The sequence below is a fragment of the Schistocerca cancellata genome, chromosome 5 (assembly GCF_023864275.1).
Source record: "Schistocerca cancellata isolate TAMUIC-IGC-003103 chromosome 5, iqSchCanc2.1, whole genome shotgun sequence".
NCBI classification, from domain to species: Eukaryota; Metazoa; Arthropoda; class Insecta; order Orthoptera; family Acrididae; genus Schistocerca; species Schistocerca cancellata.
In genome coordinates, this window is record NC_064630.1 from 369,979,566 (window position 1) to 370,007,198 (window position 27,633).

The 27,633-nt window shown below is 39.9% G+C and overlaps 1 protein-coding gene across 1 annotated transcript in view; it reads left to right on the forward strand.

The window, feature by feature from the left end:
• Positions 1 to 27,633, forward strand: part of LOC126188543 (neurogenic locus notch homolog protein 3-like) — a 136,666-nt gene that overhangs the window by 88,895 nt on the left and 20,138 nt on the right. The window contains exons 8-9 of the mRNA XM_049930143.1: positions 4,799 to 4,919; positions 15,480 to 15,586. Coding sequence (XP_049786100.1) covers positions 4,799 to 4,919; positions 15,480 to 15,586 — 228 coding nt within the window. The remainder of the gene's footprint in view (positions 1 to 4,798; positions 4,920 to 15,479; positions 15,587 to 27,633) is intronic.

Genomic DNA, 27,633 nt, shown 5'->3' on the forward strand with positions numbered 1-27,633 from the left:
TGAATAATACCCAGTAAATTAGACGTAAAATTGCTACATTGAAAAAAGCTGCTGCTTCTTCAGTTGTATCGTTCTGTTAATAAGCTGTTCATTTGCTTAGACATTATGTAAGTCTAGAGTGAGCATAAGAGAAATGGCAGTCATTCTAACTGTATCTGCGGAGAAAAATAAAAATTATGAAATAAACTTATTAATCATTTATTGCATTACTGAACATGGCTCACAAGTGTGCAACGGGGGAAATATTGGAATGTCTCATGTAAAGGAAGACTCAATTGAATAAGAATAAAATACAAAAAGAAAGGCTACTAACATGAAAGGAAAGGAAGCACAGAACTAATGAACTCTTTAATGGTGGTTTTAATTATTATTTTATTATTATTTTGGCTTTGAATCATCATCATTTAAGACTGATTATGCCTTTCACCATTCAGTCTGGAGCATAGTCCCCTTTATAAAATTCCTCCATGATCCCCTATTCCATGCTAACATTGGTGCCTCTTCTGATGTTAAGCCTATTACTTCAAAATCATTCTTAACCGAATCCAGGTACCTTCTCCTTGATGTACTCCGACTCCTCCTACCCTCTACTGCTGAACCCATGAGTCTCTTGGGTAACCTTGCTTCTCCCATGCGTGTAACATGACCCCACCATCTAAGCCTGTTCGCCCTGACTGCTACATCTATAGAGTTCATTCCCAGCTTTTCTTTGATTTCCTCATTGTGGACACCCTCCTGCCATTGTTCCCATCTACTAGTACCTACAATCATCCTAGCTACTTTCATATCTGTTACCTCAACCTTATTAATAAGGTACCCTGAATCAACCCAGCTTTTGCTCCCATACAACAAAGTTGGTCGAAAAATTGAATGGTGCACAGATAACTTAGTCTTGGTACTGACTTCCTTCTTGCAGAAGAGAGTAGATCGTAGCTGAGCACTCATTGCATTAGCTTTGCTACACCTCGCTTCCAGTTCTTTCACTATGTTGCCATCCTGTGAGAATATGCATCCTAAGTACTTGAAACTGTCCACCTGTTCTAACTTTGTTCTTCCTATTTGGCACTCAATCCATTTATATCTCTTTCCCACTAACATTACTTTCGTTTTGGAGATGCTAATCTTCATACCATAGTCCTTACATTTCTGATCTAGCTCTGAAATATTACTTTGCAAACTTTCAATCGAATCTGCCATCACAACTAAGTCATCCGCATATGCAAGACTGCTTATTTTGTGTTCACACATCTTAATCTCACCCAGCCAGTCTATTGTTTTCAACATATGATCCATATATAATATGAACAACAGTGGAGACAGGTTGCAGCCTTGTCTTACCCCTGAAACTACTCTGAACCATGAACTCAATTTACCGTCAACTCTAACTGCTACCTGACTATCCATGTAAAGACCTTTAATTGCTTGCAAAAGTTTGCCTCCTATTCCATAATCTCGTAGAACAGACAATAACTTCCTCCTAGGAACCTGGTCATATGCCTTTTCTAGATCTATAAAGCATAGATACAATTTCCTGTTCCATTCATAACACTTCTCCATTATTTGCCGTAAGCTAAAGATCTGGTCCTGACAACCTCTAAGAGGCCTAAATCCACACTGATTTTCATCCAATTGGTCCTCAACTAATACTCGCACTTACCTTTCAACAATACCTGAGAAGATTTTACCCACAACACTGATTAAAGAGATACCTCTGTAGTTGTTACAATCTTTTCTGTTTCCATGTTTAAAGATTGGTGTGATTACTGCTTTTGTCCAGTCTGATGGAACCTGTCCCGACTCCCGGGCCATTTCAATTATCCTGTGTACCATTTAAGACCTGACATTCCACTGTATTTGATGAGTTCCGACTTAATTTCATCCACCCCAGCTGCTTTATTGTACTGCAATCTATTGACCATTTTCACCACTTCCTCAAATGTGATCCTATTTCCATCCTCATTCCTATCCCATTGTACATCGAAATCTGAAACATTACTGATTGTATTTTCACCTACATTGAGCAACTTTTCAAAATATTCCCTCCATCTGCCCAAAGAATCCACAGGAATCACAAGCAGTTTTCCTGACCTGTCCAAAATACTTATCATTTCCTTCTTACCTCCCTTTTGAAGACTGCTAATTACACTCCGGAATGGTTTTCCAGCAGCTTGACCCAAAGTCTCCAACCTGTTTCCAAAGTCTTCCCAAGATTTCTTCTTGGATGCTGCAATTATCTGTTTGGCTTTGTTTCTTTCTTCAACATAACTTTCTCTGTCTACCTGAGTTCTAGTATGTAGCCATTTTTTATACGCCTTCTTTTTCCTTTTACAGGCTGCCTTGACTGTGTCATTCCACCAAGCTGTTTGCTTCATCCTACCTGTACACACTACTGTTCCAAGACATTCTTTAGCCACTTCTAGTACTGTGTCCCTGTACCTTGTCCATTCCTTTTCCAATGACTGTAATTGACTATATTCAACTAACGTACCTTTCTGAGATCATTGTTATGTACTTGTGCCTGATTTCCTTATCCTGAAGTTTCTCCACTCTTATCCTCCTACATATGGACCTGACCTCCTGCACTTTTGGCCTCACAATACCAATTTCGCTGCAGATTAAATAATGATCAGTGTCATCAAGGAATCCCCTGAATACACGTGTGTCCCTCGCAGCCTTCCTGAATTCCTGATCTGTTATTATATAGTCAATGACAGATCTGGTTCCCCTGCCTTCCCAAGTATACCGGTGAATGTTCTTATGTTTAAAAAAGGAGTTTGTGATTACTAAGCCCATACTGGCACAGAAATCCAAGAGTTGTTTCCTGTTCCTGTTGGCCTCCATATCCTCTCCAAATTTACCCATAACCTTTTCATACCCTTCTGTTCGATTTCCAATCCTGGCATTAAAATCACCCATGAGCAGAACACTGTCCTTGTCCTTTACTCTAACAACTACATCACTGAGTGCATCATAAAAACTATCCATCTTATCTTGATCTGTCCCTTCGCAATGCGAATATACTGTGACACAATCCTAATTTTCTTGCTAGACACTGTCAAATCTATCCACATCAGTCGTTCGTTTACATACCTTATTGCGACTACGCTGGGTTCCATTTCTTTCCTGATGTAAAGCCCTATACCCCATTGTGCTATTCCTGCTATGACTCCTGACAGGTAGACCTTGTATTCTCCCACTTCCTCTTCTTTCTCACCCCTTACCCGAATGTCACTAACAGCTAAAACATCCAGCCCCATCTTACTTGCAGCCTCTGCCAGCTCTACCTTCTTCCCAGAGTAGCCCCCATTGATATTAATAGCTCCCCATCTCATTACCATTTGTTTGCCGAGTTGTATCTTAGGAGTCCCTGGTTTGTCAGTTAGAGGTGGGACTCCGTCACCTCCAAAGGTCCGAGGCATTTTGCTCTGATTGTTGCCAGTATCATATTTAAAGTACCAGGGAAGCAGGTTGCTAGCCTTACTTGCCCCGAGTCCCATTGAGTTTTACCCCTAACGGTTGAGGGACTAACCAGTGGATTTGGTAGTCTTTGCCGTATGAGCACAAAGGTGACCACAACTCAGAATATGTCTGAGATGCCCAGCCTTATTCCAAAGTAACTCGTATCCCGACTGTCAGGACCACTTACTTGTTTGGCTTTGAAATTATTGTTTAATTTTACATTATTCTGGGTTTGGCTAATTGAATCTTCATTTAAATCAAGAAAAATTACATACTTGATTAATCAAGTAAAAATATTTTTTAAATATTGAAATTTAATTACCGCCATCATGGTCCATATTTTTTAGCTAGGCTCCTCTACTAGGATTGTCTGTTGGCAAATATAATTTTGGGATATATTCACGCCTAAAAGGTATTGGACTTCATTTTGTGAAAAGTGAAATTTTTGATGCAGGTTCTGTTCTGAAAGCAAACCAGACATATTGCGCTGATTGGTGCTGTTAATACGCAATCATTCACTAACAGACATCCCCACACAAAGTAAGCCACATTTAATTATCAAATTTATGAAAAAAGCTGAGGGAAAAAAGGTATGATTAGTCATAATAACAAACACAATGAAATTAAATATTTATTATTATGCAAAATGAGCACAAATAACAAAATCTCTTCATAACATTGAGCAAGCAATAATTTTTTGACCGTACCAGACAATGGCTGACCAGGAAGAGAGAGAACAAAAGGTTGTGAGTTCTTCTTCGCTTAAAATTACATCGATAATACAATTACAGTGACATTAATTTCTTTGTAATCACAGTGTCTATTAAGCAGCGATAAAATCGTCTCGTGCTACTGCATGAAAACGCACAGTCACAAAATCTGCTAACACTTGGGGGAATATTACTACTCAAGTACGAAGAAATGAAGAAGACAGGAATGCAGGCCATACAAATGGACACAGCACAGCAGAACATAAAGTTGTACTATATTTTGGCACATCCTGTTATAGATGTATGAAGGAGATACAGTAGGAAGGGTAAGACAACAGCCTAATATTAACAGAGCCATGAGGTATATTTGACGCAGAAATATTATAGATACTATCTGTTTGTAATTACAGCATCTGTAAAGACTAAATTTCTGGATTAACTTGCCCTTTCTGGTTACTACTTATTTTTACATTGGTTTCCTTTAATTACTCAACCCTGATTCTTCAGTTCTGAAATCAAGACAAGTGTAGTGCAAGTTTGAAACATTTGCTAAACAGGCCTATGTAATGCATTTAACCTTTGTATTATCTATTTGTCATGAAAATATAATTACTTTCAAATAATTGCAGAGATGGCTGAGAAGAGGCACAGCCCACAAGTTCCTGCAAAAATACGAAGACATCGTAGAAATCGCCGCAGGCATCGAGCACATAGAAGCAGAATTCCATTTCCAAGAGCAACTGCACAGGGGTAAGCAAATAAAGCCAAAAGTAGAATATTCTTTGTGTGAAGGGCATAAAGTCACAGATAATCAACAGAAATACACAGTAGGCAAGCAGCTCCTTGTAATAAAAAAAAAGTAGTAATTCACATATATAGACATCGACATACTTACTCATCTAGTGTGACAAAGGTGGGACTGGTAGTTGGCCATAACCTTACAGTAGGAACTATCCTGGCATTTGCCTGAAGTAATTTAGGCAAACCACAGCAAACCTACATCAGGATGCCTCCTCCCACCTGAATACAATACTAAAACAGTGCTATCTCAGTGAGTTTACCCCTGGTGTACAATACTCTGTTACAAATAAGTTACTAAAGTAAGTGGCTAATGATACACTTCATTTCTCACTCCCAGTCACTGTAAACACTGCACACACACACATTGTTTAATAGCATCACACACTATTAGTTGATGGCAGGACCATTTTGTGCACTGCAACTTCCCATTTGCTAGCATGAAAACTGAGTCATGTCCATCTATAACAAGTGAGATGTTGGGCTCAGAAAGAGGATAAGGTGTTGGTATTATACATTTCTTATATTCGGTAATAAGCTGTCCCAGAAAAAAAGGAGGAGGAGAAGGAAAATTGTAGTGCAAAACTGTTTTGTAAAATGATAGGTATTTCTTCCACCTGCTGGGCATAGTTTATTGTTTGAGGAATCTGTGATAGGTTATAGTTAACAGAGAGGCAAATGCAGCTGTGGGTTGTGTATATAATCTGATAGGGATTCCACTGGGCCCTGGAGCTTTGTTCAGTTTTAATGATTTTAGCTGTTTCTCAACACCACTGGCACTAATATCTAATTCACTCAGCTTTTCAGTGGTATGAGAATTAAACTGGGACAATACGTCTGTGTTTTCCTTTGTAAAGGAACTTTTGAAAACAGAGTTAAGCATTCCTGCATTTGTTTTGATACCCTCAATTTCAGTTCCTGTCTCATCCATGAGCAACTGGATACTAACTGTGGTGCCACTAACAGCCTTTACATGTGACAAGAATTTCTTTGGTTTTAGGAAAGATCATCTGACAGTATTCTGCTACAATAGTCTTTGTAGGCATCACATATTGCTCTCTTGACGGCCAGAACATGTTTCATTCAGCATCTGTCTGTCTATAGCCGTATCCTCTGTTTTATACCTATTAACATATGTTTCTGTAGAACTTTCTCTACAGTGTCTATATACCTTGGAGGATCTCCCCCATTATGAACTATACTACTGGGTACATATCTGTCTGGTACATTGTCAATTACTCTTTTAAACTGAGCCATAGTTTCGCTACATGCTTGTCTCGTGAGCTAAAAGTTCCAAGTTTCTCTGTCTAGTTTTATGAGCATATAAATCTTCCTGCTTGTTTTAATTCCATTTGTGTTTTTTTATTCACAGTTGCTATAACTGCCTCTTGGTCTCTGATACCAGTTTCAATGTGGACTCCCTCAAAGAGATCAGGTCTGCTTGTTGCCATTAGGCCTAATATATTTCCATTGTGAGTGGGGATATGAACTATCTGTTTTAGGCAGCTTCAGAGAAGGCATTTAGTAATGTTTCACAGGACGTCTTGTCATGACCACTAACAAAAGTATAATTATCCCAACTGATTGGGATAATTAAAGTTTCCTCCAATGATTGCAATATCATTAGTGAACTTAGGTACAAATACTCTGAGGTTTTTTTTCTTAAGTTTTCAGTTACATTACGAGAAGAATCTAGTAGTCAGTAGAAGCACTCTATTATAATTTTTTGCTCATCCTTGATATGGAGTCTTGCTGAAACAAACTCAGTTTCTGTGTTGGTGAATTTGAGTTTCTCATCTACTGTCCACTTCAGGCATTAATCAGCTTTCTGTGCTTAATATTATGCGAGCCCCAGTGCTTTTTAGGAGCACTTCAAACTGCAGCACTTTGTTGTGAATGCTTCAGTAGTTAATCACTGGGACACTGATACTCTCTATCTGTGGGAGGTATTTCTTTGGGGTTCTCACAGCTATCATCAGGTGGCTTGGATGGAGCATCACCTAATCTAAAAAAAAACCTTGTGTGCACTGTTCACACAGCCTGTTACTTAAGTAGCTATCTCTGATGTATAGTGCACACCTGACCTATTTATGGAGACCCTGCAACTCTCAGCCCTATGGCACAAGTCTACGAAGTCACAGCCTAGCTTGTTGTAGAACACTTGGGAGTCTCTGGTTCAAGGCTTCCTCTTGACTGAGAATCAGGGAGCAATGGTCTGTTCTGGGGCATTGCTGCAGATTGTGAGCTTTGTTGAAACTCCACAAGCAAGGCTGATATTATTCTTGGTATTATCAGATCAGATTGTGCCACTCTTTGAATGATGACAAATCCTATATGAAACCTTACGTTGAAGGTGTAAATGCAGAGGTTTATGAGTCACTCCACAGATTGGAGTGATCATCATGAGTGTGAGTGATGCATTGCCCCTCACACAGTTGCACCATCAAATGCATGGTCTAAATCTGAATGTTTCTGGTAAGATGTTACTTGCGCAACTAGTTTCCAGAAGCATTCATTGTAACCTTAACAGTAACTGCCCACTCCTTGTGATTTCTAACATTTTCTGAAAGACAAAAGTGTAGAATAATTACAGACACAGTTACAAAAATAAATGTAAAAACAGCACAGAAGTTAAAAATCAAAATATATTTGGACTTTTCCATCAAAACATAAAAAGCTTGTTCAATAAGAAAAATGGGCTTTTCACCTCAATACAAGACAGTGAAAAATCTAAATGTATTTCTTTGGATGTGCTATGCATAACAGAACATCATCTCGAAATCACAGCCATTGAATAGATGCACCTGTATGGACGCAACTTCGTATCACATCACTGTAGCTGTAAGATGAGAAATGGGGGAGTGTCCACATGCACAAAAAGTGGAAGAAAGTCCTGGGTAATAGACCTCAGTGAATACTGCATTATACACTTATTTAAGTGCTATACTTCAGTAATAGGCTTGGAAACATATAAGATAGCAATTCTGAAAATCTGTAGCTGTGGTTGTCAACTTTTTTTGTTCAAGAAGCTATACTGACATTGCGAGTCAGCAGCTCGGGCTACATATGTACTGATCTTATTATTGATTGGCAAGATACATAAAGTGACATGTTGCGAGCCCCTAATAGGCCACTTATAGTAAGGGCACAATAAGTTGGCTGCCAGCCCTGAAGTACTGATCGTTTAAAGTCAGTACAATTCGGAACACTTTGTATCAACTGTTCTGTTTCAAATCGCTCCCACCCTCAATGACTGCAAAGTTGTGGCACTGTAACTGCTTGACAAAATGATGTTTTGTTATGTGTATGAGTGGATGATTAATTAATTAATTAATGCCAATAATTGTACTCACATTTAAATGCATTGTGTGATATGAGACACTATAACAAATGTCAACTGAATATTTTGAATGCCATTTTTCTTCTAGTCATTGCATTGTATTAAAATAGCCTTAATTTAATTTCATATGCCTTGCTACAAATTTGTGCAGCAACTGAAGATGACACATTTACATGTCCATGTTAACTCGGTTTCAAAATTTATACCATAGCAGCGGATTAGTACAAGTTAAGTCGCCATGACTACCACCAGGTTATCATTCAGGATGGGTGGCAATAGACAGAAGGTGTACACTGACAACACACAGTATCCTGTTGCATAGCATGCTGTACAACCTGACAGCCATGACCTCACTTCCTGTTTCACCCCACATGCCATCTGGATTCTACCACCAGACACTAGCTTCTCAGAATTCCAAACATGGGAACTGGCATTACAACATGTCTTTGATTCTTACTATCCACCTGGTCTTAATTTATGTTAATTTCTTCTCTGTAACTATTCCTTTCTTGACTCCCTTTTAGTTTTGTATATCATGTATTTTCTGTCCTACATTTCTCTGCTCCCCTCCTCTACGATCTTGCTGCTCTTATTAACTCTTGCACAGTGTTCTGTAAGTGATCTCTGTCTTGCGTACTACCCCATCTTCCAGCTCTAAGCTCTCAGGTTTTCAAATCTCATCTGGTGCTGTCTCTCATCCCATCCAGTAAGTCTCCACTGACCTGCAGTTCTTTGCAGCTTTTCCAAGCTCTCCTCGTTTCCTTAACCTTGCCATTCCTCTTTCTTGATCCTTCTTCCTTCCCCTTCAATCCTTCTGCCAGAAGAAGGGGCCACTGGTTCTGAAAGCTTGGGAATTCCTTAACCTTTGTATGTGTGTGTCCCCATGTCACCACTTGGCAAGTAGATTTTTTACCTGTTCAGTTACACTATATACATATGGTTATAATAGAAGGAAACATTCCACGAAGGAAAAATATACCTAAAAACAAAGATGATGTGACTTACCAAATGAAAGTGCTGGCAGGTCGACAGACACACAAACGAACACAAACATACACACAAAATTCAAGCTTTCGCAACAAACTGTTGTCTCATCAGGAAAGAGGGAAGGAGAGGGAAAGACGAAAGGATGTGGGTTTTAAGGGAGACGGTAAGGAGTCATTCCAGTCCCGGGAGCGGAAAGACTTACCTTAGGGGGAAAAAAGGACAGGTATACACTCGCACACACACACATATCACATACATACTTATAAAATGAATGGATGTTTATGTATGTGTTGGTGTATAAGTTCCACATCCCCTGCTAAACCCATTGATCGATTAGAACCAAACTTGGTACAGGTAACAGTCATTGTCTGGAAAGAAATACCGCGGTGATAAGAGGATGAGGAGGAGATGGGCAGACAGAAGGGGGAGTGGGGGTGAGGAGAAGATGAAGCAGGTGGAAGTGGGGAGTGAGAAATAGAAGGAAGAAGGTAGATTAGGAAGGGAGAATTTTTTTCCTGAAACCTTAGCTAACAACTGCCATTATGGATTTAGCTGACTTGGAATACTTTCAAAAAATAGGAAGTCCAATTTTTGCTGTTCAGACCATCAACCAGGTCACAAGAATGAGGACTGCAGTGTGCAAATATTCTTACAGACGTGTTTTGAGACCAAAAATCATGCCATACTGCTGAATACCACAGATAAATTTAACATCTTCTCTGAAGTCATATGAGGTAAAATATTACATTTCTGAATTCATACATATGTGTGTGTAATATATGTGGTTCATGCATATGCAGGTGAAGCCACAGGTAGAAAGCTGGTATTATTATAAAATGTGGCTGAGATCCACAGTTCCCATAGCTGCTTCATTTGGGCTACATGTTGCCCACAGGCTGCAGTTTGACAACCACTGATCTATAGGCTGCCAACAGGAAATATTTTAAAATTCATTAAGCAATTAGAGGGATACTAATAACACTTAGTAGAAATAGCTGGGATGTGATTGTATGCAGAGATTTCAACATATATTTCATCTTGGATGGTTTTGAATGAATAATTTTGGCCTAGAGTTAATGATGTAAAACATTTGGTTGACCCCACAGTAACATTCACAACAAGACTAGAAGGGCATCGTACAACAGCATCTACACTGAATAAAATCTTCTTGGTTTTCAAGCTGCATCACTTCGAATAAAATTCTCAAGCTTTCCATAGCCCTCCCTGCCATTGTCATCAGGTGTAAATGGTTGACAAATGAGCCAAGACTCTCAAGTTTTCAAACAGTATTTTGTGTCCGTTTCAAAGCAGTGCTCAGCTATGGCCAACTTGTCGAGCTCCCTTTGTTCAATATGTCGTTTGTGCTCAGTACAACAGTCTGTAACTGTGTGAATTGTCTGACCTGTATAGATGCTGCTGCATTCACATGGGACACAATATACACTGGGCATAGCTCTTCATGAGCAGTATTATAGAACCAGTCACACAAGTTATTTGTAAGCAATCTCTTGGTTGAACTTACCCAGTATTATACCAATAAACCAAGGTCTACCACCTGCTTTACCCGTGATTGAGCCTATGTGATAATTCCGTTTCATATCCCTATGAAGTGTTATACCTAGCTATGTATTTGTATAAGCTGGCCGATTCCAATAGTGACTCATTAATATTATAGTCACGGAATACTAGTGTTTTTCATTTTGTAAAGTGCAAAATTTTACATTTATGAACATAAAAACAAGTTACCAGTCTTTAGATACAGAAAAAATCGTCTTGGTGGCACAAGTTATGTTTATTTAATCTTCACATGTGACACATTTCACCTGATCTAGGCACTGTCAGACAATCTGGGGAAGTTACAAATTGACATAAGTATTGCTATTAAAGATAATAATAAATACAAATTAAAAATAACAGAAGGAAGACATAAATCAATTGGAGTATAGAGCACAGGGTCATATTTGTGTTTCAGGGGGTGGTGAGAGGTATAAATTTCAATTCCTAAAATATTGCACCATTGTTACCAAATAAAAACTCTTGTGACCATGGTGTCAAATGTAATTGAAAGTCTCATAGAAACGAGAGGTAACAGACGGATAGTCGCAGTCGATACTTCATTACATCACCGATAAAATTATTCCTAATTATATGCAAGGCCTCAAACGTGATTAAAGTTGCCAAAGAATTGCAAGGAAACAGCCAGATAGCCACTGTAAATGCTACTTTATATCACATAGAAGCAACACAAATAAAAGGTAATGACAGTAGGAAAAAGGAAGTTACTAAGGCATACACTGGGTACTTAAACAAATATGTAAAATCAGTGACCGGGAAAACTCACAGGTGCAAAATACTCCCATATAATGGGTAGGCCAAATACACCTTTTTGGCAAATGAATGGGCACTAATAATAACAGAAAACCAGCTGAAAAGTTTTTACTAAAATATGAAGCAATGAAGTCACAAGCGACCTAAACCGGAAAACTGACTGTATTGATGATAACTTACTCATAAAGAATCCATCCCATGGAAGCAAATATGGTCTGTTTATAAAACTTTGAGTACCCAATATCATGCCAGCAACTAGACTGCCAAGCTAGTGTCAAGGCCCCATGGAGCTTCAGTGAGGAAAGGCTCAATAGGTGGTGTGCCAGACTGTAACTAGCTGATTTCTAAAGCTTAAATAAAATATTCAGTAAGTAATATAGGTGGCAAGCAAAATTTAAAGGGATGAGTCAGCGTAGAATGCTGTTCGCTGAACATGTTACTATCTCAAAAGCATGCATTCAGCCAGTAACAGTTGACATGTTAAACAAAGGCTTAAAGTATCAATTAACGCCACATTTAGATAATACGGTGGCTACCACTTTCCCCACTGATGTAATATTGGCCTTAGATAAAGCCTCAATTGGAAAAGAAATTTTAATTTGTATTTATTATTGTCTTTAATAGCAATAGTCAATTTGTAACTTCCCCAGATTATCTGACAATGCCTAGATCAGGTGAAATGTGTCACATGTAAAGATTAAATAAATCTGTCCTGTCCAATTTCATTTAGTACCCATATGATCATACATTGGACAATAAGCTTAGGTGTGCTACCAAGTCGAATGCTTTTAGGAAATCAAGAAATACTGCATCTACGTGACTGCCCAGATCCAAAGCTTTAGTATGTCATGTTGGGGGAAGTGTGAGTTGGATTTTAGATGTTTGATGTTTTCAGAATTCTTGCTGGTTGACAGTGAGGTGGTCATTCTTTTCAAGCTATCTCATTATGTTTGAGTTCAGAATATGTTCTAAGATTATAGAACAAACCAGTGTCAAGAACATTGGATGGTAGTTTTGTGGATCACTTCTACTACCCTTCTTGTAGACAGGTGTGATCTGTGCTTTCTTTCCCAAGAACTGGGCAAAGTTTTTTGTTCAAGGGATCTACGATAGGTTATAGTTAGAAGAGAGACTAACTCAGCCATAAATTCAGCATATATTCTCACAGAGATTCCATTGGATCCTGGAGGTTTGTTCAATTTTAATGATTTCAGCTGCAGTTCTCAGAGATGAAGAGGCTTGCACAGGATAGATTAGTGGGGAAGTTGCATCAAACCAGTCTTTGAACTAAAGACCACAACAACAACAACAGGTACAAGAAGTGGAGATCAGTGGGCGTACACCGAATGTCTCCATCTCCATGTGAAGTTTCTGGGTCTTGAGGTAAACTGGGATGGAACCAACACATGGATAATTTAATCCAAAAGCACAATTCTGCAGTCTTTGCATTCAGAAATATCCCACACTGCAGACAAGATTGCTAGAATATCTTCACTCAATAATGCCCTGTGGCATAATCCTCAGGGACATTACAGCTAAGATGAAAAAAGAGTTTATTCTACAGAAGTGTGCTATAAGAATATTCGATAATGTTGATAAGCAAACATCTTGCAGAAGCTTCTTCAAAGTCCTGGGGGTTCTTACAACTACATGCTAATACTTATACTCCCCAACTGTATTTGTAGTGAATAACAAGAATGAATTTAGGATGACTCAGCAGTTCACAATCACAGTACTAGAAGCAGAAATATTTCCATGTACAGGGTGATTACAAAACAAGTTTGCAAACTGACATGGGACATTCAGCATACAACAAGGATCAGTAATCACATAGGAACCAGGGGTTATAAATGCCACGAGAGGGTGCTACAATCGCAAGAGGGCATAGCTATACAAACACAGGTGGAGCGCACAGAGACCATTGCCATTCATGCTGTGGAAGTGTCGGTAGTAATGTGGCTACCTACAGGTACTGTAATATTCCTGAGATGCATTTGTTTCATGGCGCAGGTGCTGTAATGGATGAGGAGCCATGCGTTTGTATTATGCGAAGTATTCTGGTGAAAAAGGTGCCATGCCACACGTTATTCACCTCTCTGCTTCACCAGTTATGTGAAACCAGCTTGTTCTGTGTGCACAAGTTGGATGCTGGTCAACAAACAACATGGACAGTTGCGGCAGAAGAAAGAATTCTCAAAAGGATGCAGCATATGCCGTCAACAAGTACACGAGGTGTATCTCATGCCACTGATATCCTTCAACCCTCTGTCTGGCACATTGTACATGACAAAGGATTGCGTGCATTTCATTTCCAACATATCCAGGCATTGGAACTGGGAGACTGCAGCAAGTGCATGGGATTTGTGTGGTGGTTTCTGCTGGAATCCACTGCAGACCGAAGCTTCATAACGAGTGTCCTCTTCACTGATAGGGCTGCATTCTCACTCGAGGGTGTGATGAACATTCACAACTTACACACGTGGGCACATATGAACCCACATGCTACACATATGCTTGCCTCACAACACAAATTTACCCTTAACATGTGGGCTGGCATCATCAAACATGGTTTAATTGGGCCGTACATTCTTCCAACCAACTTTATGATCACACGTATCTTATATTCCTGTGAGAGATTTTGCCAGATGTGGTGAATGATGTTCCCATGCCTATACATCACCACTTGTCTGAGCCCCCACACCTTTCAGGGCAGATGAGTAAGGGCACATCTGCTGGCAATTTTTCCCGGCCCCTGGATTTGTCGTGGTAGGCCAGTCACATGGCCGCCATGATCGCCTGATATGTCCCCAATTGGTTTTTGCCTGTGGGGTATCTGAAGGGCCTTGTGTATGAAACATCTGTTACATCATTGGAAGATCTAGTGGGCAGGATTGTCGCAGCAGCATGATCTCCTGGAGATACACCAGCAGTGCCTTTGAGAAGGTGTGCTGTTCAATGCAGCACCAATATCAGGCATTTATCGATGCATCTGGACAAAATTTGAGCATCTCCAGTAGTGGCTATCCATTTGTAACATGTGACTAAATAACTGCGGTGCCATTTACTAGCCCCACAGGGCATTTGCGAATCCCAGTTCCCAAGGGATTACTAATCCTTGTTGTATGCCAAATGTGGCATGTGAGTTTGTAAATAGTTTTTTTTTTTTTTTAATCACTCTGTAAGTTGTGCATCCCTTTCTATGATTCAGATTGGAGTTTTAAATTCTGGAACGAAAGTCTGTAACAGGGTTCCAGTGAATATCAGCCAGGAAATTGAAAATCTCCAAATAGTTAAATACAAAATAAAAGATACCTTACTAGCCACTTCTTCTACAAACTATCTGTATATTTGGGTGCAGAAATGTAAATTCTGCCTCACTCAAATATTTGTGTGAGATAGATCCCGATTTTACCAGTGTATATGCAGTTGTTAATTATATGTGTGGAGATGAAATGCTTTGTTTCAATTATTAAATAATAGCAGCAGCTATTCTACCTCACTCAAATATTTGTGTGAGATAGATCCTGATTTTACCAGTGTATACGCAGCTGTTAGTGGTATGTGTGGAGATGAAATGCTTTGTTTCAATTAATAAATAATAGCAGCAGCTGAGTAGTGTAGGAGGAGGAGCAGTACATTTATGTAGAAATAATTACCATAATAATCAGTCTGACTGATTAACACAAGTCATAACATACTTAACAGAAGTAACCAGCTGTGGTTATTTCCGCCTTTAAGTTTATAACTTAACTTGTTCCACATCCCTGGGGTTTCTCCTTTGTGATGGAATGTATGAAACATGATATGTGAAGAATGAATGACTGAATTTCAGTTGTTTATATTTGCGTTTATTTCAGGTTGACTGCTGATCCGTGCAGGCCCAACCCCTGTCAGGGAGGGGGCACTTGCTTACAGGGTCCTCCTTACGCACCAGTTATCTGCCTGTGCCCACCTCACAGACAAGGTAAAATTATGAAGCTGTAAGAATACATAGAAGTTTCACAAAAGTAATTAGACTATAATAAGAGGACAGAGATGTGTAGTATGATGCTGGAAAGTTCTGGGTAGAATACAAATAACAGAAGGAGTAAAAGTAACTCTTTCGCCATATTCTTGAGGTGCTGAATGGTTAACAGGCACATAAACATAATTGAAAACATTGCTGATCTTTCAGTTTCCTTCTTTGCAGCTAACTCACACACGAGGAAAAAAGTAGCCAAAAACTACACTCTCAAAATTTTGTAGGTTAATTGCCATCTTTAGCAACTGTAACAAAAGCCTTGGTAAGACCAGATGTGTTTCACCTTATTTTAAGGCATCTTCAAGCGGTCACTGTAATTATATGGCCTTTTCTCTTCAAATTTTGTTTGTTATGATCATTAACATTTCACATGCTTTACTTATTACTTTAAGCAGCTTTTATTCTTTTCATTAATCATGGTTGCAGGTATGATTTCACTTTATGTTTGAATACATGTGGCTTTTTTTATGATGATTGTCTTCTTGTGCTTCTCAGCTTCCATAGTTTTCTACCTGGCCAATCTTCTTTCTGAAGACCCCTTGAATTCATTGAATTTTAACATCTGGAAACCATCTTCTAGGTGATCTCCCACATTTTCTTTGCTCCACTCGTAGCCATTCATAGATGCTCCCCCTGCAGGCCCGGGGGTTAGAATAGGCCCGAGGTAGTTGTGCCTGTCGTAAGATACAACTAGAAGGAGTCTCACACCTTTCGGCCTTTATGTGATGGTCACCTGTAGGGTCTGACCTCCATTTTTCAAAATTTTCCCAAAGAGTGAGCCAATTGGGGAAGGGCACCTTACATGGTGCATCGTGTCCATCACCCATTGAGATCTTTAGCCTACTTTCTCATCGTGGCATTGCAGCCCTGCTCATCCTCTGTCTCTTGAGCGAGTACACCTTCCTGGATGCATTTTCCTTCGCCCACTATGCAGTGTCATTTTCTGCACCGACAAAGACCTCTATGGTCCTTGTCAGCGCTGAAAACAACACTGCACCTCATATCCAGCACGGTAGCCAGTCCGTTGTGGTGGGGCTGCCTTGTACTCTGTTAGTTGTAGCCCCCTGACAACACAGGGATCGTTCTTCTGATGCCTGCACCATTAACTCCCTACATATGCCATGGAGTAGATGCCCATCTTCTTGGGGCATCGGGACTCCCAGAAATGGCCATCCTGCCAGGTGGCCCTTGCTGAGGCTGGGTGGTATTCGTGAGGAGTGCCCCCGGTTGGAGTGGATGGCATCAGGGCAGATGACATGCCATGAAGCGTAGTGCGTCATCTCTTGCTGGTGGTCCGCCGCCAGCAGTCTCTAAGCGGGCAAAGTCTAACTTCAATGCTAAGGAATATGACCCCAAATCGCTCCCGTCCCTGGTCAGGCCATGGATGACAGTGAAGCTTATTCGCCCCGGTACCTCGTATGTATGAGAGTTGATGTGAAATCTTTCTGCATCTATATCTACATTTATACTCCGCAAGCCACCCAACAGTGTGTGGCGGAGGGCACTTTACATGCCACTGTCATTACCTCCCTTTCCTGTTCCACTCGCGTATGGTTCACGGGAAGAACGACTGCTGCAAAGCCTCCATGTGCTCTCGAATCTTTCTAATTTTACGTTTGTGATCTCCTTGGGAGGTGTAAGTAGGAGGAAGCAATATATTCGATACCTCATCCAGAAACTCACCCTCTTGAAACCTGGACAGCAAGCTACACCGCGATGCAGAGCGCATCTCTTGCAGAGTCTGCCACTTGAGTTTGCTAAACATCTCCGTAATGCTTACCAAATAACCCTGTGGATCTTCTCTATCTCCTCTGTCAACCTGACCTGGTACGGATCCCACACTGATGAGCAATACTCAAGTATAGGTCGAACAAGTGGTTTGTAAGCCACCTCCTCTGTTGATGGACTACATTTTCTAAGGACTCTCCCAATGAATCTCAACCTGGCACCCGCCTTACCAACAATTAATTTTATATGATCATTCCACTTCAAGTCGTTCCGTACGCATACTCCCAGATATTTTACAGAAGTAACTGCTACCAGTGTTTGTTCCGCTGTCATATAATCATACAATAAAGGATCCTTCTTTCTATGTATTCGCAATACATTACATTTCTCTATGTTAAGGGTCAGTTGCCACTCCTTGCTCCAAGTGCCTATCCGCTGAAGATTTTCCTGCATTTCGCTGCAATTTTCTAATGCTGCAACTTCTCTGTATACTACAGCATCATCAGCGAAAAGCCGCATGGAACTTCCGACACTATCTACTAGGTCATTTATATATATTGTGAAAAGCAATGGTCCCATAACACTCCCCTGTGGTACGCCAGAGGTTACATTAATGTCTGTAGGCGTCTCTCCATTGAGAACAACATGCTGTGTTCTGTTTGCTAAAAACTCTTCAGTCCAGGCACACAGCTGGTCTGATATTCTGTAGGTTCTTACTTTGTCTATCAGGCGACAGTGCGGAACTGTATCGAATGCCTTCCAGAAGTCAAGGAAAATGGCATCTACCTGGGAGCCTGTATCTAATATTTTCTGGGTCTCATGAACAAATAAAGCGAGTTGGGTCTCACACGATTGCTGTTTCCGGAATCCATATTGATTCCTATAGAGTAGATTCTGAGTTTCCATAAATGACATGATACACGAGCAAAAAACATGTTCTAAAATTCTACAACAGATCGATGTCAGAGATATAGGCCTATAGTTTTGCGCATCTGCTCGACGACCCTTCTTGAAAACTGGGACTACCTGTGCTCTTTTCCAATCATTTGGAACCCTCCATTCCTCTAGAGACTTGCGGTACACGGCTGTTAGAAGGGGGCCAAGTTCTTTCGCGTACTCTGTGTAGAATCGAACTGGTATCCCATCAGGTCCAGTGGACTTTCCTCTGTTTAGTGATTTCAGTTGCTTTTCTATTCCTTAGACACTTATTTTTATGTCAGCCATTTTTTCATTCGTGCAAGGATTTAGGGAAGGAACTGCAGTGCGGTCTTCCTCTGTGAAACAGCTTTGGAAAAAGGTGTTTAGTATTTCAGCTTTACGCGTGTCATCCTCTGTTTCAATGCCATCATCATCCCAGAGTGTCTGGATGTGCTGTTTCGATCCACTTACTGATTTAACGTAAGACCAGAACTTCCTAGGATTTTCATGTCCATGAATCCTGTTTTTTGTGGAGCATTCGGAGGACAAGTTTGGGGAGGTGGTGTGCTTCTCCAAAATGCTCTCTGGGTCAGTCTCGATAAAAAGAGCATCCTCTGCCCAGTCATGGGAATTACTCGCTTGTGTCAAGTTGGGGGGATGTTTCTGTTACCATCACGCCCCCCCCCCCCCCCCTCCCATGAGAGCTTAAATATGGTCCAGGGTATTATATTCCACAGGGACCTTCTTTTGCAGTCTGACGACGAGCTGCACACCAATTTAGAGCAGCGCGGTGTTCATTTCGTCCGGCGCCATCAGGGTCCGAGGGATAATAAGGTTTCCAGTGGTGTCTTCGTCTTGGCCTTCGATGGTGACACATTGCCTGAGAAGGTCAGGGTGACGGTCTATCGCTGTGATGTCAAGCCATACATCCCTCCCTCGATGTGGTGCTTTAAGTGCTGGAAGTTTGGCCGTATGTCTTCTCGCTGTACTTCCAGCGTCACGTCGAGATTGTGGACATCCATTACATCCCAATACTCCATGGAACACATTAACATAAATTAAAGCCAGATGGGTGGCGAGAACCAAGGACATTTTGTAGTGGTAATTCCCACCTTCCGAGTTCTGAGAAACTGGTCTAGGGGAAGAATTCACACTAACTACTACTTTATTCTCTCCGTTTTAGTTTCCTACATCTTTCATTTTCTGACTTGTCTGTTTTTCCACCAGCCCCTCTCTCACCTGTGTTACATACAATTCACTTAGCGTTTCACTTTTATTAACTCGTGTACGATGTTTTAGTAGTGATTTCTGTCTTGTGTATTACACTGTCTTCCACCTTTAAGCTCTTGTGTTTTCAAATCTCTTCCAGTGCAGTCCCCAACAATCAGTCTCTCCTTCTCATCCTGTCCATTAAATCTCCTCTGACACGCAGTTCTGGGTGACTTTTCTCAACTGTACCTTTTTACCTAAACCTCTCCAATCCTTTCCCTTCACCCCCCTTCCTTTCACTCCAGCGCTTCTGCCAAATGAAGGAGCCACTGGCTCCAAAAGCTTGTAAAAGTTAAACTTTTTATGTCTGTGTTCTCCTGCCACCGCTTGGTGATTAGATTTTTTACCTATCCGTTTCTATTCTTTTACATATGTTTAATGAAATGATATCACAGTAATCTATTTAGAAATGGTAAACCTGCAGTGTAATGAATATGACATGAAAAGTGAAAATTCACCCCATTCTGACACAAATTCTTAATTTGTCACGACATATTCAGTACATAACATGTGTCCAGCTAGCTATGTCATGTGTTCTGTCACTATTTCAGAAGGTGATTTTGTGCATTATCTTTGCAGCACCCTGTCATTTGTGATCTGGTCTTGGAGAGACAGGCCAAGGATTCTCCTAATGCAACATGTTTAGAAAAGAGTGATTTGTTTAGTTATGTTCAGTGTAGATATCCAGATTATGCAGCCTTATAAAAATCAGTAATCTTGTTAAGTTTGTAATTGATCAGTGACAGCCTTAGTATCATCATGAGGCAGTATTATGCTGCTACTTTAAGTGCAGGGCTTCCTTTACAGCATATCCACAAGACAAGGTACTGGCTGATTGCACAGTTTTCAGGAGCATGTTATTTTCAGTATTTTTGCACAAATGAATGTATTCCATTATTTAACTCCCAGAACTTCATTGTGGGTTCAGGGATTACTACTACGTCATTGACAATGTTGCTCCTCTAGCCATAATTTCAGTGGAACTGCATTGGCAGAGAGCTGAAAATAAACAGGGAGGGAAATGAGAATGGGAGGGATATGATAGAACTTAGGGGGTGGAAACTGTTAGGTGGAGGGTGCAGGGACAGTATTTTACCATAGGTTGAGGCCAGGATATTTATGGGAGCGGAAAATATGTCATAAGGATAACTCCCATCTGTACAGTTCAGAAAAGTTGGAGGTGGAGAGAATCCAGGTGGCTCAAACAGTTCTGGCTCGAGTTGCTGGAGTTGGTGGTCATGTGTGCATTAGGTACACTTGCTTTTGTGTGATGATCAGAGCTTCCAACACAACTTGCAGCTATGATATAAATACTGATAGGTTGCAGCAGTAATGGAAAAACAAGACAGTCGACAGGAAGTGTTCTGGACTGAGCTAATACGTGATGAAGTGGCCCAGCCAACACCTTTTCTTGTGTCACTTATAACTCAGTCTCATCCTTTTGCATGTCCGATGTACTGTATTCAGCAACAATACCAGTCATCAAACTTTTAAATTCAAACACTGAGTCTTGAAGAATATGCTTTGTCATAATCGAGGAAACAATGCTCATTTCCGGCTAGTGAACTCTTACTAGCTAGTGACTTGTTAAGTCACCCAATAGCCTGCGCAGCCACCACAACACTCTAACACGTGTAAAATTAATCTCACCTACTGGATGTGTGGTGAGGGGGAGTGGCAGTTCAATGATGGGAGTGCAGGCAGGGGTGAAAGCATTTTGTGAAGTGCTGAAAATATACTGTTCATGAAGATGATGTGCTAGACAGAGATGTCGCATGGAAATGGAAGAAAGGTTTTGCGACAGCACATTTTAAAGACTTTCGTGTTCAAGTCTGACATGATTTTGTTGCAACAACCACTACACTACTCACTTATATACTTTGCACCAAAGATTGGCAGCATTGATAGAGGGAATAGAGAAAAACTGTAGCACCTGAGCTTTCATACATATTTACATGTTACTGTGCACCAAAGATTGGCAGCAGTGATAGAGGGCATGAAATGAAACTGTAGTACCTGAGGTTTCTTACAAATTTACATTTTACACAGTGTACAGAAATTCATTGAGCCGATTTCTAATAAGCTTGTAACGTCAGTTTGGGAAGTGAACTCATTTTTTCGCATCTCTGTTCAGGGTGCGATTTGTGTTTTTACCAGTGGGGGGGATGTCTTAGGGGGTTATTAGAATTATATATGTTACTAGCTTGGACCGTGGCATTACGCATGGTTAAACAGCTATTTATAAATAGATGTTAATGCCGAAATTCACTATTCACGCGTATGCACTATCAGAAAAACCATCCCTTGTTATATCTTTAAAAGTACATTATAGGTAAAGCTTATTTACAGAATCATCTACATACAGGTATAAGAGGGGAACACAAAAAGTAGAGGCACATTTGTGAAAAGCTGTACTTATTCTGATGATAGAAAACTGAAACATATTAATAGTATTAATAGTAAGTGTTCGGCTCCACAAATTTAAATTATATGTAAAGTTTTACTCCAGTGCGTGGGAAATAAACATCCCAGGTTGGGACGGATAAACTAAAACCAGAGGAGGGGATGGTCTGATGCAGAGGGGAGGGAAAATCCCCCCCCCCCCCCTGCAAATCGCACACTGTCTCTGTTTCTCTTTTCTAGACTAAAATAACACTTTAACGGTGGTGAGCATATGAAGTGCAGCTTGTAAGAAAAGCAGTAAATAATAACAGCAATTGCAACAAAGTTTATCTTTAATCAGATGTCTGCATTTATGCTTATGGTTTAACCACTTAGCTGCTGTGATGCTTTCAGTTTAATTCAATATGTTCATCAATTTTTGCCTTTTTCTGGGTGAGCACAAAGGATTATCTCTCAAAAATATCTGGTTTGAACGTATAATTTGTGGTCATAGCATGTCTGAAAATAGCTTAATTACTTTGTACCCAGGTACCAGTTTCAATTATTTGATTAGTTTGTACTTGCTGTTACACATCTGTGATTTTTTAAGAACTGGTGAAATCAAATTACCACAAATTATTGTATAACTGTTGTATAGTACATTTAATTTCCTTCAATTAGACAGATTTTATACAAAGTGTTGGAGAGGATTGCAATATTTAATCACATACATTTTGCTTGTATTTTGTGGGGTTCTTAACACTTTCCTCAATTCTGCATTTCCTCAGTTTTACTTTTTTTTAAGTCTGGACTACGTGAAAACATAAAATAGGGGTTTCACTGTAAATATAAAATTTTCTGCACAAGCACCTCTTCACAGGATTGTTTTTGTTGCAAAGCAATATGGTGACGTATGTTTCTGACAAACAAAAACTATTTGCCATACCAATATTTGAACATCCACCCTTGCCTGGAAATGTTGTGTTTTTACTTTCTAGCTATGCCTCACCACCCATGTCAGAGTTAACAACTGCTTCCATCTTGGACAGCTTTCAGGAAAACTGTGAACTTACGTGCTATGTGTTGAATATAACTTTGTAGATTCAATAAATGAAGATACCTACAAACCTCTTCTATACCTCTCGTTTTGTCTCCAACTTTGGTGCTGCAGCTGATGATATGGAGGTTACAAACTCAGAAACAATTACCAGTTTTTGAAATGAAATCTTTTATTCTCAGTGGAGAATTCACTGTTCTTAAATAATCTTAGTACTTAAATTTACATACCAGAATGTGATTTAAACCATTATACTTGTCTTATTGAGAGGATTTTTCCATATATAAGGCTGTTACCTAAATTATAGACATAGTTTGACAACCTTCCTTAACTTGTCTTGCCCAGTTTTCACTTTATGTGAAATACATACGTAGTTCACTAATCTCAGCTGCAATGCTTTGACCAAATTTCGGAGTTATATATGCAATGCAATGTCAAAAGGCTTAATGCTATAGAATCACTGCAGATGCCTCAACAGTGAGCACAGCTTAATTATGACTAGGTTATTTGTAGGTCAGTAATGTCTTCTTTCCAATGTGGGGCCAAATTATAGCAATATTTGACCACTGAATATTTTTCGTAGTGATATTGCAAGATTACAAGTCCCTATCAAGCAACAGATGTTATAGCTGAAATACCAGTATTAGTCTCTGTTTACTGAGGCACAAACTTATTTCTATTTGTCTCTACTGTTATTTCAAGCAAGCCACATAAGAACTATATGGCCAGTGCAATTTGATCAAAATAAACATTATACTCCAGCTAAAACTACTTAGTGATCTTCATTTCGTTAGTTGAGTGGTAGGGACCAGTCGCCATCCAATTGTAATTCTTCCTTGAGCACCACTTGCTTACTTTGTTGCCTGTTTTGTAGGTTGCAAGCAGCACCGTGTGAAGTGTGCCTGGCTGCCCACTGGAACACTACCCCCACCACTACAATCTGTCAATCACAATGTAATTTTAATCAAGTGTAGGTCAGATATATGTTGTTAAATACTAACTTTGTTAAGCACGGACAGTCAGCTATCCCTTGTGATTGTGAAGGTGATAAAGAATTATGGAAGTAGCAATCTCTGTTTAACTGACTGTGTGTGTGTGTGTGGGGGGGGGGGGGGGGGGGGGGGGCATTACACACACACACACACACACACACACACACACACACACACACACACACACACACACACACACCCTCTCCCCCCAAAGGCCCAATTGCTTGCAAAACTAAAACCACAATGAAAATCCCAGGAAGCTTTGCGCAGATGTATTTTACAGTGTCTCTAATTGGTTTGTCGATTGCAGCATATCACACTTTTCAGTTCTGAGTATACAGTGAGCACATAAAACTGCCTAGAACAAGTGTGAAGTGCATGCTGTCATTCAGTTTATTCATGCTATGGGATTCTGCCTGACTTGATGCAGCCCACATAACGTAACTGTCATGCGCAACAGTGAAGTGTGGGAATAGTGCAACAACTTTGAAGTTGGACTTACAGATGTTCTTGACACAACGGTCAGGAAAGGAAACAGGTGTCAACTGATGATCTTGTTCAGCAAGTAGATCAGGCAGTTCAAGAAAATCGTCCAAGAAGAATGATTCAGAACAAGCGAAGAGGAATGTTTTATAAAGCAGTGTCCTCCTTCATGACAATGCTCAGCCGCAAACTGCAGTGATTTCGAAGGGAAGTGTTTGGTCACTTACCATACGTCACTTTGATTTTCATCTCTGTGATCAGGAACCGCTAGCTATGAAGACAGCATTTTGGCACAGACGAGAAGCTGCAGACCTACATGAATAATTGACAGAAAGCATGGATGGTGAGCATATTGTGAATTTGCTACATTGCTATGACAAATGTCTAAGTAGGAGTTGTGCCTATGTAGATAATTAGCGGGAAGGTCAGGAATGTGGAAAAAGATCGGATCCTGAGAAAAAAAGGAAGAAAAAAGGTCTTTACATTGGGAGAAATGGAAGACAAAGGATCAGGTCCAGATCCTTGTTTATGCCCAAAGTCACCTAGATATCCACTCTTTCTCAATGTCAACAGAATTGTGATTATTTTTAAATTTCTAATCTATCCTCCCATATGGGCTTTTAAAAGTATGACAACTAACAAGCCTTCTGCTCATGTAAAGGGACACTTCCATACTGTAACCAACCACAAATTTAACTAGCCAGTTACTGTACATGTTGCATACACAAACACCAATGACTTCAGCAACTGCGTCAAGGCCTGTGCCATTTGCCATCCCCCTCGCCCCCACTCCCTCTCCTCCCTTCCCAGCAACAAGTCCTTTCAACAGCACAGTGGCGAACTATTACAGCAGAATTTCTTCCATTCTCTCAATGCCCTGGCTTAAGTCTCCACATATCTCAATCCTCAACTGTCTCCTTCCCCCCATCTTACCCTGACCCTTTTCTCACCTGTTATTCTCCACTCCATTCCTCCCCCATCCCAGCATTATTCTCTATTTGATGTGCATTTCCCTTTCTTCTTTCTTTCCCTCATGGCTCCGAAATTTGTTCCAAAATTGTTGAATTCAACCAGAAATAACGTTGCATAGACATCACTCAAGAACTGCTGAATGAAATCAGCACTGATCCAGAACATCTAAAGAAGCTCTTAACAGGTGGAAAAACATGGCTATACTGGTATGACATGGGAAACTAGGCTTAGTCTTCTCAGTGGATCCTGCCTGAAGAGACAAGACTGAAAAAAATCACCTGTGAAGGTTTTCTCACTGTTTTCTGTGATTACAATGGGATGCTGCATCATGAGTTCCTGCCTTACAGTCATACAGTCAATGAGGTTTGCTACCTGGAAAGTATACACCATTTGTATGAAGCAATGTGAAAAAACCAACTGGAATTGTGGCAAAATCACTAATGGAAATTCCATCATGATAATGCTCATACTCACACCTTAGTGCTTGTTCATGATTTTTTGGCAAATGAGCTAAACTGTTCTGTTGCCTCAGCCACTGTATTTGCCATATATGTCCCCCTGTGATTTGTTTCTGTTCCTGAAGCAGAAGGGAACCACAAAAGGTCATCATTTTGCCACTGTTGAATTGTTTAAGGAGCTGGACACCATGACTAAAATTGAGTGCCAGAAGTACTTCCAGGATTGGTAAAAGTGCTGGGGCAAGTGTATTATATCTGAAGGGGATTACTTTGAAGGGGACAAAGTTGATTTTGATGAATAAATAAAACTTCTTTAACAAAAACTCCCATTCCTTTTTGGTCGCATCTGATATGTTATATTCAACAACTGTAAAAACTCACAGATAGTACATTGTTTGGATAAACTTTTGGTGTTGAAAGCACATTTTTATGTATGTGTCACACATAGTTATAGCTGCAAGAATAATTTTTATGATCACAGCAGCTTATTTAGGCAAAATGTATGAGAAACTACACTTTAATGACTGTACATGATATAGAATTATAAGGCAGTTATGATCAATACATTTTGCTGTATTAGGTAAATTGTATGTGCACATGTTGCTGCCATTTGAAGTGCTAATTTTGTAAACTTGTACATATTGAAGCAGTATTTTGCAGTTTTATGTATTGTTTTTGCTGCCTTAAAGGATGCTCTATGTCATCTTATATCTACATGACTAGATAACTAAAAGTAACATATTCCCCATAACTGCTACCTCATGATTAGCAGCTGTATTTCCATGTGGACTTTTGAGCTGAATTTGCAGTTGGAACCCCACCCCACTGTGGCAGAAATTTTATTGCAACTGACATTAAATTTAGTTTCACAATTTTTAAGTTTGGTGGGTGAGTTTTTACTGTTGTTAATTGGTAATGCATATGTAATACTTGCCATTTTTTGTGACTTGATTTGACAGGATCTTTTGATGACAGTAGCCAAACCATGTCATGGAATAACATAATAAATAAATAAAACATCAAATGATTGACAGAATTCAATCCATTATTGACAAAATAATATAACTGGATAGATAAAAAATCGACTCACCAAGCATTGTGGCAGAACACACACATGAAAGGAGGTTATAATTAGGCAAGCTTTTGGAGACATTGGCTCTTTCTTCAGGCTAAAGGGGAAGGAATAGAGGTGAAGGAAAAGGCCTGGAGTGGTCTAGGAAAAGGAAGTAGATTTCGGGAAATTCACCCAGAACCGTGGGTCAGGGGAGACTTATCAGACAGGATGATAAGATCTTAGTTTTTCCTTCTCATCCTGTCTGATAAGTGTCCCTCGACCCGTGGTTCTTGGTGAATTTACTGCAATCTACCCCTTCTCCTTGACCTTTCAAGTCCTTTTCCATCACCCCTGTTCCTTCCCCTTTAGCTCTTCTGCCTGAAGAAGGAGCCACTGTCTCTGAAAGCTTGATTGTAACCTTTTTTGTTGTGTTCGGCCACCGCTTGGTAAGTAGATTTTTTATCTATCTAATTAAGTGATTGAGAGAGTATTATACACAAATGTTTGTAATAATTCAAGACTCATTCCATCCTTTTATTAATCATTTCTGAGTGGAACTTGTGTTCCTTCAAAACTGCCATAATGTTCAGTATGCTCTACAACCCTGTTTTTGTAAACAGAAATGACTGTGCACTTTTTCATACAGATTTTATCCAAGGAAATTTTATTTGGAGTGA